The sequence below is a fragment of the Syngnathus floridae genome, chromosome 4, assembly GCF_059516105.1.
Source record: "Syngnathus floridae isolate MCC-2025c chromosome 4, RoL_Sflo_1.0, whole genome shotgun sequence".
Classification (NCBI taxonomy): Eukaryota; Metazoa; Chordata; class Actinopteri; order Syngnathiformes; family Syngnathidae; genus Syngnathus; species Syngnathus floridae.
In genome coordinates, this window is record NC_142416.1 from 20206469 (window position 1) to 20219389 (window position 12921).

The following is a 12921-nucleotide window of genomic DNA, read 5'->3' on the forward strand; positions in this document are numbered from 1 at the left end:
AGGCTTTGCAATATATTATATTCCCCGACAACAGGTTGCTTTTCAATGGGCTTCAGTGGCAAATGGCACCGTCTTGTGGACATGTTCGAGATTGCAGCCATCTTGTGCAGCTCGTGACGTCACCGGAAAAGCGCTCCAGTACATTCATACATACATTGCCATACATACAAAATATCTTTTTATCGCACATCGGAGTGAATCAAGACGAGATATATATTTATTAGTAGGTGACATTTTAGTTTGCAGTGATTATTTGCGTAATTATTTTAGGACCCTACATCGTTTTTCTTTCGTTTCATACGCTGAAGGTCCAAACCGGAAATAATTGTCTCCACTCACGTTAGCTTACACTCCCCCTGCCTCTTGGAGGGCTGAACAGAACCGAACCGATGCTACTACTACTCGAGAGGGATTTACGCGACTCAAGAGCTTAGCATAGGTTCCCGAACTCCTTCCCGGGAAGTGCTGTGTGAGTGGAACAGTTTCAAATCGGTCCCGTTATCGTCGCCTTTTAAACCCCTCGCTGTGTTTCCCCAAACCTACTGAACGGCGGGAACGTGCCCGTCGTCGCTGAGCGTTTCTAAACCTTACAAGACCTCAACATTCAACACTGCATAAGACGTTTTCTCGACAAAAAAAGACCACTAATAACGCGAGCAGCTCAGGTGATTAATCAATAATGAATGTTGTTTCCATTGTAGCTGACAGGTTGCGGGTCACGTGACAGCGCGCGTGTGGAGTAGATCCACTTAGCCGAGATCAGCCAAAAGGGGGGCGTGGCCTTTTACTCTACCTGGCAGGTGACGTCACCTAGGACCGTTTGCCGGAAACCGCTGCAAAATGTCGTGTAAGAAACAAACAACACGCCTCGTTTGTTTACTATTTACTGACACGTTACAAATCGAACCAGTAACCCAATCATAATTAATTCATGCTGGTGTATATTTTTCACTGTCAATGGACTGTTTTGGAATAAAGCTGGCGGAATATTATTTTACTTTGCACTGACGGAGGATAGACCTATACAGGCTATTTATTTGCATATGTTTGTCTATTTTGGGAAAGTGTATGTACCCTAAGCTTTGTCTCACACTTGCATCCTAGCAGCGACGTCACACTCGTCGCCATGGTGACCAAGAAAGTCCGAACGGAGTACATGAAGAAGTTCCGGGAGCCCAAGTGGGAGACCTTTTCCAAATGCTACGAGGATTCCTTACATTACCGCCTGACTCGGCGGGTCATGGAGCACTCGCACAAGCCCTGGTTCTGGGAGGGCGGCTCTGTGCTATCCAGCGGCCAGTCCACGCCCAGGAACGCCGGACCTCGGGCCAGATGCAACCGGGTGGCTCCGCTGTCCGTTGCCGCCGTAACAAACCAGCTGATTTCCAGTCCTGATGCCAGGAAGCCGTCGAACGAGGAGGAGGAGCAGGAAGCAGAGGAGGAGGCCGTGGACGCCGACGCAGTGACACCTGCAGGTGAGACACCAGCATGCTCTATGTTGCCATGGTAACGTGACGACCGATGAAGCGTTTAATTTTGACCCCTATCGTCAGCAGGAAAGGATGTGATGTTCTTTTGATTTGTCACAGAAAGGCGCTCAAACAAACAATGAATGTTCTTTCTTTGGATTTGCGACAGAAGTGGCACAGACAGAAAACGCCGTCTCAGCTTCTCCAAACCCGAGCGGCGCCTCAGACGAGCTGGAGACCGCCAACGGGCCGGCAGGCTCACCCGACTTGAACACGGATCCACCCAAGGCAACGGCGGTACTGACGGAACAATCCTGCCCCCGCCAGGGCAGTTGCCGCGGCAACAAGTCGCCAGCTGAGCGCAAACCAGAGCGCGCTAAGAGCCAACCGCCACTGGGGGGCGCCAGGGACAACCAGCGGAGCCGATGCGAAGACGCTCACACCAGCAAAGTCGTAACACCCAACAATGTAAGTCCTTGACTGAGGTAAGCTACTGCTAAGCTAATGTATCGTAAACACTTGATTGATAATGTGCATCACTAAAAAAAAAAAATAATTCAATCGCTCATGTCTGACACTCAATTTAACAAGGACATGAAAAATGGTGAATTCCCACCTTCAGGGCGAGCGTTGCGACGCGAGTGTCCAGACACCGACCACGATGTTGCGTCCTCCCGACAAGCGTCCGGCGAGCACCGATCGCCGTCGCGCTCGCTCAGCCGACCCGGACAAGCTGAGACGCTGGCAGCTGACTACGTCCGCCTCCGAGCGCTGGGTGACGGAGTACATGCGCTGCTTCTCTGCACGGGTCAGGTAGACGAAAGGACACGCCTCCACCCAAAAATAAAAATGTTTGGATGGAGTGCAACAAAAACACATTTCTACTCGGAGTCTTTAACATTCCACAGTTTTTCTGTCCTTAATCACATTTGAGAGTATCAATATATAAATTGTACTTGTGCTGTATTTATCTATTTTACTGTATTTATTTTCAACCCAAAGGGAAATTGTGTGCTTTTGTTTTTCCGCAAGTTAATTGCTGTGAAATATTTCGATTGTAGATACTTTAAGGGTCAGAAATATGATGACGTCGGAGTGTTAAGCTTTGTTTTTATTATCGCTGACCTCGTTTATGAGAACTGACGCGGCCCTGCAAACTATGCAAACGCACACCAGCATAAGCTGGACAAACAATCATGCTTATGCGAAGCGGAGATATTTCTATTTTTATTCCTTGATGTTGTAGCGGTTTAGTGTGTTTGAATTGTGAAAAACAAAACCGACGTGAATTGATGAAAAGCTTGCAAATGAAGATACCGCTAACTAGCACTAACGTTTGTATCTGTAAAGAATGTTTCTACATTTGACAGAATATGTATTTTCTTTTGTTCACAGTCCATTTTGACAGCCTTTTTGCTACTTTGGTGCATGTAAATGTAATATCACCGACAGAACAGGAAGTACGCGCTCACTCGTTTACACACTTTTGTTCACTAACTTGATAAAGATAAATAAGAATAAATGATTTTTTAAATGAACACGTGCTTTTTATTTAAAAAAATGGCTTTAAATAAAAAAAGAGCATGTATAGCAAGGCTTTTATTTAAATGACCATGTATAGTAAGTTGTCAAGTGATTAAAATATTTAATACTGAATCCGTTTTTTATTGTTAGCTCAGAGTTAATCACACTTTTTATTTGTTGTAAAAAAATATTTAGATTTTTTTTCCTGATAAATGTTTTAGCAAATTTTAACACCCTTAACGTGAAGACAATTGATTTTCTTATGCAGACATATTTTATGAATATATTATAAATATTATATTTGAAACTTGGGAGGTAGACTATAATGTCTATCAGGAGGAGTCCCACAGAAAAGAGTCAAAAAGTCTTGTTTTTTGTGCTTTGACGCAGGGTGGAATAAAGTTTTCTTGCTTTTGTTTCAAGCAAGCAGCAAAGAGAGGCGCGCCGCGCACGTGGCACGCACGCAGATACCAAAGATGGAGATGCAAGAAGATTTTTCGAGTTGGCTCCTGAGGAGTCGCCACTTGAAGACCACCATGTACCCCCGCGACACCAGTCCTAAACATCAGCTTAAGTGGAGCGACACTTTCCTCTGGCGGCCAACTTGTGAACGACACTCTTGTGACGTCAGAAGAAAGGAGCAATGTTATAAATGCTAAAAAAAAAAAATATTTGGCTATTTTTTGTTATTGTTAAACATACTAATAATGCCAAAGACGACCGATTCTCACAAGTTTTACCCCCCCCTACCCCCGCCAACCTCCATGACGTTTCTTCAACAGGTGAGCATTTTTTCCCTTATTTTATATTATTAGCTCGTGTCGTAGGGAAAATATGACTTGAAAGTCGAACGTGGAACGTTTGAGAGCTGCTCCGCGCGGGACGGCCCGGCACGCCACGGCACGGAGGGGTCATCGGCGATAACTGGAGCGTGATAATATGCTGGGCAGCGAGTTGCAAAAGCTCAAATATGCTCTTTTAGTTGGCATCAAGCAATTTCGACACATAATGCACTTCTGCATTTACAATATGTTTTAGAAACCAGGATGTAGATCTTTTGGGACGCTGATAGTGTCGATTCTCCTGCTGCCAAACTGGAATTTCCCTATTGTAAGACCAACAAAGGCTGCTTCTATTCACAAACAAGAGTAGAAAAGGGTCTTTGGCGGAAGGTCACCCTCAAGCAGCCATGACAGCCGACGGGCCCTCGGAGGCTCGCTGGCCCCCCTTTAGCAGGGAGGGGGGGCGTGTGTTAGTAGTAGTAGTAGTAGGATTTTTTAAATATATGGAGTATGTCTTGAGTTGTGGAAAAATGTCAACTGCAATTCTCAGGCGACCTTTTGACCCTCCCTTGACCTTTTGCGGCAAATAAAGACATTTCAAACCAACCTCGGAAGTTCATCTAGATATTAGGTAACGAAGATGCTAAAATGAAATAGTCACTTTTATTAAGGTAGAATCTGGTCTATAATTCCAGTTTCTCTTTTTACATTTATCCCCTTAGAGTTAATGCCTCTGTCATGATGTAATGGGGGGGGGGGGGGGGTATGTTCGTGACGACGATGCAAAGCTACAAGCTTGCAGTGACCTACAAGTCACGAAAGTCATTCAATAAGCTTTACGATGCAAGTTGGAATCACAGTGGAGTCCAACTGGGCGTGTTGGTTCTTTTATTTCTTTATTTGAAGGAGTGGAGTGTTTACTCACCATATCAATCCGACACCTTGTTCATTGTGCGAAGAAGTTTGCATTCATCGCTAAAAAGTCACACTCGCGTGACCTTTTACAGATACGAAAAAAAGCAAACTTTGTAGGGAGGGGGGAAAAAAATCTGAAAAAAAATATTTGTAGAACTTTAGAATATATTCTATTCTATGTAAATGTAAAATACATTTAATTTTTTTTTAAAGTACTAGTATTTCTTATTTCTTGAAAAACAAACCATTTCATGGACAAATGATCATAACATAATATTTCTACATTCCTCCAATTCAAATTGCGCATAGACGGTATATGAGATTTTTTTTATGACAGAAAAGGCTGCTCGGAAGTGTGATGGTGACATCACATGATGGTTGCCCTGCCCATCTGCACGTCCGCCCCTGGCTGCCGTGGCAACATGAGAGACGTGCCTACCATGAAGGAGGGGTGTGGGTGGGGGGTATCATCTTATCATTCAAATGCAGCTTCATGGGAGAGGGGGCGCTTAGACCTCTCCTCAACCCTTCATTGGTTCCTTCCTCTTCCGTCTTTCCTGCTCGGCCAATCAGGATGCGGCATGGGGGCAGGGCGCCATTATACCGCTAAGCTGCTTGGGGCATTCCCCCCCCCCAAATAAATACAATAAATAAATAAATAGAGATTTTTTTTGAGGGAAAAGTTTGAAAATATTTACTTTTCAAGCAGCCAACTTTTACAAGTCATGTCAAATATTTTTTGTCCAACAATTTCCAAAGTTTAGAAAAAAAATCAATAATTAAATCTCAGTAACTACTTTTTCATGGGGAAAAAAATCCTATCTGTATTTTTCCAGTCTCTTCCTTTCTGCTTGCCAGCAGGTCCTTCTTGCTCACTCAGCCAATCAGGACGGCGGATGGGGGCAGGAGCGCCATTCCACGGGCGAGCTGCTACACAGGAAGGAGGGGGGGGGCACAGTGGAACCCTAACCCCACCCCACCCTCCCCTGCGCGTTATAGTCGCAGACTCGCAGACACGACCGCTGCTGTTCACTTTTCCCTTTTGCCTGTCAGCCTCGCCCACCAGTGGGAAGGAAAAGACGGGACACGAAGACAGGAGGGCGCGCACAAGCAAGCAGGCGGCCGAGCAGCTTCTTCTCGAGAACCCCGGCAGGCAGCCAGGCAGGCAGGCAGGCAGGATGATTGCAGCTCAGCTCCTGGCCTACTACTTCACCGAGTTGAAGGATGATCAACTCAAAAAGGTAAAAGCGGCCGATGGCGAGGTTGCAACACGCCACTTGCGTCTCACGGCAGCCATGTTACTTGTCGGGTGGGAGGATGCAGGAAGAAGGAGGAGGATGAGCGTGGTAGCGGCGGCTGGAGGTTAGCGGCGTGCCCTTGACATGGACGCCTCCATGACAGCTCCCACAGGTGTCCAACCGGCGTGACTTCCAAATTCTTACCCACGAGCGGCCGCTAACCTTTCCGAGATGTGACCTTGCACAAATGAGCTGGCGGGCAGCTAGCTGCTGTTGCTGGTGTGTGTGATGACAGACCGGCGACATGGATGGAGGCTCGGGGGAGGGCCTTGGACTAGTAAAGTCGGGGGAGGGGGCGGGGGCAGGGAGAGCTCTGACGTCACAGTGCAGTGGGCGCACGTGCGCAGAAAAGAAGTCATGAAGAAAGACGCTGAGAGTGATGTCACGGCTGTTGGGAGGAAAATATGGCGGTGGGGCGGGGGGGGTAATTGTTTGCTTTGTGGTGATGCTTCCCAATTTGGTTCTGTTCCCTTGGACTCTTGGGAAAATCCAGCAGAAAACCGAAATGCTCTTCCATTGTGCAAGTCTCAAGTTTCAGCCAAGTCCCAAGTTACTTAAAAAAAAGGAAGCAAGTCACCACAAATTTCAGTCCAGACAAGTCATTACTTTGTGCAAGCAAGTCTTATCTTCTTTTTAAAGGCAGCGTGTTGTATTATTAGGAAGGGTCATGTGACCTGGTCAACTGGCAGACAGACGTGCAATGTTAATGAGCGTTTAAAAATAGCAGTGCCGCAAAGGTCAGCGTGTGTCACATGACACAACAGCAGCATACCCCGAGAGTTGGCGCTTTGTGTTTTGTCATGATCACAGATGATTTCAGCATTTGTTGCTTCTTGCCTTGAATTCTTGGTTAGTTTGTTTTTCCCGACAAATATGTCTTGTAAAGCACATTTCACAATTATTTGAGCCACCTGAAAGCTTTGTAACCTTTGCATCCTGTCAGTGCTGCCCCCGTGTGGTCATGGTGGCTAAGTGACCAATTTTCTGTATCGCTTTTGTGTCCCCCCGGGCAGATCGACAAGTACCTCTACTCCATGCGGCTCTCTGACGAGACGCTCAAGGACGTCATGAACCGTTTCCGCCGGGAGATGGAGGACGGCCTGGGCCACGGCACCAACCCCACCGCCACAGTCAAGATGCTGCCCACCTTCGTCAGGTCCATCCCTGACGGTTCAGGTAGCATTTAAAAAAAAAACAACTTCATTTAGTCATAAGGTTTTTGGATATATATAATTAATATGACATCAATTGATTAGAACAAAAAGAACACATTCCCATGGCTTTTGTGAAACCAAAATGGCTGACTTCCTGTTCAATTTTGTAAATTGGTCCTTGTTTCATGGATGTATTTTAATCACATTAAAAGTGGCATTTGTTTTTGTATTGTGAATGTCACAAGTTAAAAAGACAAAAAAAAAAGAATATATTTAACAAAACATGACAAATTTGAAAGCACTGTTTAGTCGTGCCAGCTAACTAGCCGCAGCCATTGCTGGTACGGACGCTAATCGAGCTAGCTTAGCGTCGACAATCCCAGAGTAGTGATACTTCCGGATCAGAGACGACAAGAAGGATGTTTTCATTTTAGTCCGGTAGAGTCTAGCCCGTCTACCACATACCCCCCAGTTCTAAATTGGGCAGAGTTGAGTTCCACAAGACTTACTTGAGGGCACGCGACAACGAGGTCAGAAGTTGAGGCAGCCGGAGCGGCGCTTTCCAATGGACAAAGGATGTTAGCGGATCAGCACATTCCCGCCAGCAGATGCAAACTTCGTTCACACCAAACAATGTCCATGAGGCCCCGATCAAAATTCGATTTCACGGCCCTGTCGAGATGCTAAAAATAGCATCAGGTGGCAGCGGCTTGAGGGGACACGCAAAGGGCACGCTTGACAAACATTGAACAGACAAAGCCAACGGGAAAGAAAGGAATGCACTTTGTTGATCTGCGTTGAAACGTGTTTTGGCAGAAAAGGGAGATTTCATTGCTCTGGACCTCGGGGGATCCAATTTTCGCATCCTGCGAGTCAAGGTGACCCAGGATAAAAAGCAACCGGTTCAGATGGAGAGCCAGGTCTACGAGACCCCCGATGACATCATTCACGGCAGCGGGACTCAGGTAAAGCCAAAGTTTGTTAACACGCGATCATTTGTTCGGGGATCGGTAAGCAAGTACCAATAAAGTTGAGTCGTCGGGTGACATCAGATCCCGCCATGACCTGCGTTGAACTTGCAAGTCGGCGTCGTAACACGATCGCTAAATGACGAACGATCAGCAGATACGCGTTGGTAAAACGGCAGCTGCGCCTAAAATGTAACACGATACACAAGCCGGGTCGTGAAGTTCGTTACGTCTCGTAAGGACGGGTCAAGATTTCAGCAGCTGGTTGACGCTCACCGTAGCCACGTGTCTTCCTTTGTGTCTCGCTCTCTCCGCAGCTCTTTGACCATGTGGCCGATTGCCTGGGCGACTTTATGGAGAAACAAAAGATTAAGGACAAAAAGCTTCCCGTGGGATTCACCTTCTCTTTTCCCTGCGCCCAAACCAAACTGGATGAGGTAAGCGTCTTCTTGCAGCCTTAGCAAATCCGGACTTGAAGCAAAATTGACTCATAATAATAATCATACTAATAAATAAAAAATAAATATATATATTAATAATAATAATATTAATAAATATTGACTCACAATAATAATAATCATCATCATCATCATAAAATAATGAGCATCATCATAATCATAATAATCATGATCATAATAATAATAATAAAATCTCAAGAACTACTTTTGCTACCATATTAAGATTTGTGAGCTTTTTATTCACAGGCCGTCTTACTGACATGGACAAAGAAGTTCAAGGCCAGCGGCGTGGAAGGCATGGACGTTGTCAAACTCCTCAACAAGGCCATCAAGAAACAAGGGGTAGGTTCCGCAGAGGCGCCGGACTTTTTACAACCAGCCGGCTGAACGTCTCCGTCCGCTTGCCAGGACTACGAGGCTGACATCATGGCGGTGGTCAACGACACGGTGGGAACCATGATGACGTGCGGCTTTGACGATCAACGCTGCGAAGTGGGCATCATCATCGGTGAGTCCGACACGGCAACCTGCCAAGCGGCGGTTCATGACTTGACTCCTCCCACTTTGCTCCGCTCCCAGGAACGGGAACCAACGCCTGCTACATGGAGGAAATGCGTCACATCGACCAGGTGGAGGGCGACGAGGGTCGGATGTGCATCAACACCGAGTGGGGGGCCTTTGGGGACGACGGTTCCTTGGAGGACCTCCGCACCGAGTTTGACCGTGAGATCGACAGGGGCTCCATCAACCCGGGAAAGCAGCTGTGAGCCTTTTTATTGACTCTGGAGATTCTGGAGAAGGAATGCCTGGTCTGACACCCTGGCCGTGTTTTGTTCCACCACTCAGCTTTGAGAAGATGGCCAGCGGCATGTACATGGGGGAGCTGGTACGACTCATTCTGGTCAAGATGGCCAAAGAAGGTCTACTCTTTGAAGGACGCATCACACCTGAGCTCCTGACAAAAGGGAAGATTGAGACCAAGCATGTTTCTGCCATTGAAAAGTGAGTACGGTGCGTTCTGACCTTTCATTCTTTACCATGGGATCATCTTAAAATTGTCTTCCACCAGGACTAAGGAAGGTCTGAAGAAGTGCATGGAAATCCTAACCAGGCTCGGGGTGGAGCCCTCCGACGAAGACTGCCTGGCCGTGCAGCACGTGTGCACCATCGTGTCCTTCCGCTCGGCCAATCTGATCTCCGCCACCTTGGGCGGCATCCTCGCTCGCCTGAAGGAGAACAAAGGCGTGGCTCGCCTTCGCACCACCGTGGGCATCGACGGCTCTCTCTACAAGATGCACCCTCAGTAAGTGCGAGAACCTCATCGTCGATAATCTTCCGAGCTGAGAATCCAACCATCTGCGTGAGCAGGTACGCCCGGCGTCTGCACAAGATGGTACGGCGCCTGGTGCCCGACTCGGACGTCCGTTTCCTGCTTTCGGAGAGCGGGAGCGGCAAAGGCGCCGCCATGGTGACGGCGGTGGCTTACCGCCTGACGGAGCAGGCTCGGCAGATCCAACAGACCATGGCCGAGTTCCGGCTGGGCAAAGCCCAACTGCTGGAGGTGAAGAAACGCATGCGGGTGGAGATCGAAAGAGGTCTCAGGAAGGACTCGCACCGAGAGGCCACGGTCAAAATGTTGCCCACGTACGTCCGCAGCACACCGGATGGAACAGGTAGATCTTCAAACTCAACCAAGATCTCCTGCCCGTGTGACGACTGATCCGTTTCCTTCCCACCCAGAAAACGGGGACTTCCTCGCTCTGGATCTTGGTGGGACAAACTTCCGGGTGCTTCTGGTAAAGATTCGCAGCGGGAAGAAGCGCTCGGTAGAGATGCACAACAAAATCTACGCCATTCCCATCGAGGTCATGCAGGGAACGGGAGAGGAGGTAAGAAACCCAACCGGGAATTCTCCTTTCTGGTCTGACGTTTTTTTTTTTTTACCCCAACAGCTCTTCGACCACATTGTGCACTGCATCTCGGACTTCCTGGACTACATGGGTATGAAGAGTGCCCGTTTGCCTCTGGGCTTCACCTTCTCCTTCCCTTGCCATCAGACCAGCCTGGACGCTGTGAGTTTGCCAGAAGACCTTTGCCACATCCCTTTGGTCATTGCTTTGCGTTCGGCAGGGAATACTCGTAACCTGGACCAAAGGCTTCAAAGCTACCGACTGCGAGGGTGAAGATGTGGTGGAGCTTCTGAGGGAGGCCATCAAGAGGAAAGAGGTCAAAAATCACTCCTTCGGTCGGATCGTCAGCTGATATTTTAGGTTGTCCCATCAGCATCTTTGATCCTTTCTCAGGAGTTCGAGCTGGACGTAGTTGCAATCGTCAACGACACCGTGGGCACCATGATGACCTGCGCTTATGAGGAACCCACCTGCGAGGTGGGCCTGATTGCAGGCAAGTCACCTTCTGGTTCGAGGACCAAAATACGAGATCATGCCGAGTCATGTTAAAAAAAATATTGACCCCCACCTCCTTCAGGGACGGGCAGCAACGCTTGTTACATGGAGGAGATGAGGAACATTGAGATTGTGGAAGGGAATGAAGGTCGCATGTGCGTCAACATGGAGTGGGGAGCCTTTGGAGACAACGGCTGCCTGGACGACATCCGAACCCAGTACGACCAGGCGGTGGACGAGAACTCGCTCAACGAAGGCAAACAAAGGTCACCGTGTTTTTCAGTATCTAACAGTACGTTCAAGTCGACAACACGTCCTCAACAATCTTCTCCTTTTTCAGATACGAGAAGATGTGCAGCGGCATGTACCTGGGAGAGATCGTCAGGCAGATTCTGATCGATCTCACCAAACGTGGATTTCTTTTCCGGGGGCAGATTTCTGAAACGCTGAAGACTAGAGGCATCTTCGAGACAAAGTTCCTATCTCAGATCGAAAGGTGAGTCATTTCTCAAAGTCCTCAATACGTTTGTGTTGGAACTCGTAGACTTGGGATTCTTTCTCAAGACCAAACTGCAAAAGATCTTCACATCACTGACTCCATGTCAGATTCTTAAGGTTTGACTTGGCCCTCGGTCTTAAATATCTCCATCTTGACTTGGGGTCTTAACAAGTTCCCAGCTGCTCCCAGTCTTGTCCTTGATTTGGTCCCGGCTCCATAATGTCTCTGGTCTTGGGTTCACAAAGTTTTGGTCTTCTGGCCTTGGTCTCAGCTACTTCAAGTTTTCTTCTTAACTTATTCCCAACTCCTTAAAGGTTTGGATTTGACTGCTCTTTTGACCCTCCCAACCTTCTCCACAGCGATCGTTTGGCCCTGCTGCAGGTCCGGGCCATCCTGCAGCAGCTGGGGCTGGACAGCACCTGTGACGACAGTATCATCGTCAAGGAGGTTTGCGGTACCGTGTCCCGCCGCGCCGCCCAGATCTGCGGGGCCGGCATGGCGGCGGTGGTGGACAAGATCCGCGAGAACCGCAAACTGGACCACCTTGACGTGACCGTGGGCGTGGACGGAACGCTCTACAAGCTGCACCCACAGTAAGGCAACCTTCTTAAAAACCATTCCAGCCCGGCCGCTTCTCCACCTCCTCACCTTATTTCTTCTCCCTCGGCAGCTTTTCCAAGATCTTCCAGCAAACGGTGAAAGAGCTCTCCCCCAAATGCGACGTGACCTTCCTGCTGTCTGAGGACGGCAGCGGCAAGGGGGCCGCTCTCATCACGGCGGTGGGATGCCGTCAGAGGGAGCAGGAAGCTCAGCAACACTGAAGCCCCTTCCTGGATAGTTCGAAAAGAAACTAGCCGCTGCTCCGTGGGCACCTTTCACTCCCCCCACCCCCTCGACAGCCGTGACTCCCCCCTCGCCCTCCCTCCTGGGCAGCGCACAGCAAGCACCTCCAGCTCTGCATATTTATTGTCCCGCACCAGCAGCTTTCTCGTGTTTTGTCGTTTCTCCTCGGTAGCTTCGTCATTGTCTCAACTCCGTTAGGTGTGTCATATTTGTGTATCGCTAATTTTATTTTTATATGGAGGCAAATATATGACTATTTATACAGCTGGGGCCATCTGCTAGGATTTTAAACCACAGAGACAAGAAAATGCTTGCACTTTTTATATCGATACACACACACACACACACACTCTCAGACAGGAACCTGAGGCGTTTCCCTAATGTATCTTTCCGAAACGCCGGGCGACAAGGGCTCGCTGCCGAGTCACGGCTGCTTCATTCCTTCCCATCGTGCAAAGTTACCGGGCAAAGATTGTGCAATCAAGTCGGGGGGACTTGGGACTCCCGTCGACTTAAGCCACCACCGTATTGGCGACCGGGAAAAACAAAAATAAAAATGACACGGGATTTGTTGGTTAAGACTTGCACATGAGCGACTTGATCCAA

The 12921-nt window shown here is 48.3% G+C and overlaps 2 protein-coding genes across 8 annotated transcripts; both read left to right on the plus strand.

Moving 5' to 3' along the window:
• The first annotated feature begins 316 nt into the window (after window positions 1–316).
• LOC148399868 (centriole, cilia and spindle-associated protein-like) lies at window positions 317–3007 on the plus strand. 6 transcript variants are annotated; one of them, XM_088374754.1, is made up of 5 exons: window positions 317–469; window positions 702–847; window positions 1105–1475; window positions 1639–1937; window positions 2092–3007. In XM_088374754.1, the coding sequence occupies exons 3-5, from the start codon at window positions 1127–1129 to the stop codon at window positions 2284–2286; spliced, it is 843 nt and encodes a 280-aa protein (XP_088230880.1). In that variant the 5' UTR covers window positions 317–469; window positions 702–847; window positions 1105–1126; the 3' UTR covers window positions 2287–3007. The 6 variants fall into 6 exon arrangements, with proteins under 6 accessions (XP_088230880.1, XP_088230883.1, XP_088230879.1 ...); XM_088374757.1 differs by having other exon boundaries at window positions 1108–1475; XM_088374753.1 differs by lacking the exon at window positions 702–847.
• A 2642-nt stretch (window positions 3008–5649) lies between these two features.
• On the plus strand, window positions 5650–12882 carry LOC148399869 (hexokinase-1). 2 transcript variants are annotated; one of them, XM_088373646.1, is made up of 18 exons: window positions 5650–5931; window positions 7002–7164; window positions 7959–8107; window positions 8428–8547; window positions 8815–8910; window positions 8977–9076; window positions 9148–9331; window positions 9415–9570; window positions 9638–9871; window positions 9937–10241; window positions 10309–10457; window positions 10521–10640; window positions 10699–10794; window positions 10872–10971; window positions 11056–11239; window positions 11314–11469; window positions 11832–12065; window positions 12143–12882. In XM_088373646.1, exons 1-18 carry the CDS (start codon window positions 5869–5871, stop codon window positions 12291–12293), a joined length of 2760 nt encoding a protein of 919 aa, XP_088229772.1. In that variant the 5' UTR covers window positions 5650–5868; the 3' UTR covers window positions 12294–12882. The 2 variants fall into 2 exon arrangements, with proteins under 2 accessions (XP_088229772.1, XP_088229773.1); XM_088373647.1 differs by lacking the exon at window positions 5650–5931 and adding an exon at window positions 5970–6100.
• Window positions 12883–12921: the final 39 nt, after the last annotated feature.

Coding starts and splice junctions, on each gene's coding strand:
- LOC148399868 (XM_088374754.1), top strand. CDS start 1,127: ATGGTGACCAAGAAAGTCCGAACGGAGTACATGAAGAAGTTCCGGGAG. Junction 1,476..1,638: donor CGACGCAGTGACACCTGCAG/GTGAGACACCAG, acceptor GATTTGCGACAG/AAGTGGCACAGACAGAAAAC. Junction 1,938..2,091: donor AAGTCGTAACACCCAACAAT/GTAAGTCCTTGA, acceptor TCCCACCTTCAG/GGCGAGCGTTGCGACGCGAG.
- LOC148399869 (XM_088373646.1), top strand. CDS start 5,869: ATGATTGCAGCTCAGCTCCTGGCCTACTACTTCACCGAGTTGAAGGAT. Junction 7,165..7,958: donor GTCCATCCCTGACGGTTCAG/GTAGCATTTAAA, acceptor GTGTTTTGGCAG/AAAAGGGAGATTTCATTGCT. Junction 11,240..11,313: donor CTCAACGAAGGCAAACAAAG/GTCACCGTGTTT, acceptor CTCCTTTTTCAG/ATACGAGAAGATGTGCAGCG.